The sequence below is a fragment of the Sinocyclocheilus rhinocerous genome, unplaced genomic scaffold, assembly GCF_001515625.1.
Source record: "Sinocyclocheilus rhinocerous isolate Xijiao unplaced genomic scaffold, SAMN03320098_v1.1 C36004724, whole genome shotgun sequence".
Classification (NCBI taxonomy): domain Eukaryota; kingdom Metazoa; phylum Chordata; class Actinopteri; order Cypriniformes; family Cyprinidae; genus Sinocyclocheilus; species Sinocyclocheilus rhinocerous.
The window spans coordinates 1-756 of NW_015770297.1; the positions used below are offsets into that span (position 1 = coordinate 1).

The window sequence follows — 756 nt, forward strand, 5'->3', positions numbered from 1 at the left end:
CTTGTAGAGGGTTTCCCAGTCCGTGATGCCCAGCGAGCCGGTCAGGTCGATGTCGGGGACGGAGCGGGCCGTTTCCGCCGAGATCCGGTCGAGAAGCTCGTCCTTGACATCCAGAGAGGGCTCGAGGTCGCACAGACTGACCTCTGCGCTGGAGCACAGAAGGATGTTGGAGTTGCCGGAAATGGCGGTGGACGGTACCGTGGGGATCTCCAAGTCCTGCGGGCCGTCCTCGGGGAGTTTGCTGGCCGCTTCGGGAGTGGAGAGCGGCTGGGGAGACTCTGGAAACAGGCAGTCCAGCTCTTCGGGCAGCTGGCAAAGAGGTTTATGAGAGGCGAGGACATACTCCAGCCTCTCCTTTTCCTTCAGGAGGTTCTCGATTTCAGCCTGGAGGGCGGCTTTGTCTTCTTCTAGCTTGTCGGTTTCCTGGAGAAACGCAAAATAGACTGTAAAAAATGATTGTGATTTCAACGGTAAAAATCTGTGAAGATGCTACAGTAAAAACCTGTTGAATGGTTAATGGTAAGCTCCCCTACTATATATGGTGAAAAACTCTAATAGACATTTCATGTAATTTTACGGTAAAATACCGTTTTTAGAAGTGGAAAAAGAATGTATAATTTACAGTAAAAAAAAACATAAATTGATGTTCCCAGAATTCCCTGCGTTGCGTTTCAAATTGGATGTCTCTTCTTAGTTTTTGTAGTTTCTTAGTTATGTTTATTAGGGTTCTATGTTTCATCTAATGTTGTTAAATTA

The 756-nt window shown here is 47.4% G+C and overlaps 1 protein-coding gene across 1 annotated transcript; it reads right to left on the reverse strand.

The window, feature by feature from the left end:
* Positions 1-3: 3 nt before the first annotated feature.
* LOC107735358 (proto-oncogene c-Fos-like) lies at positions 4-423 on the reverse strand (the record flags this gene model as incomplete). The annotated part of the gene is made up of 1 exon (XM_016547065.1): positions 4-423. A coding segment is annotated over one exon (420 nt), but the record flags the coding sequence as incomplete, so codon positions are not given.
* Between the last annotated feature and the right edge of the window lie 333 nt (positions 424-756).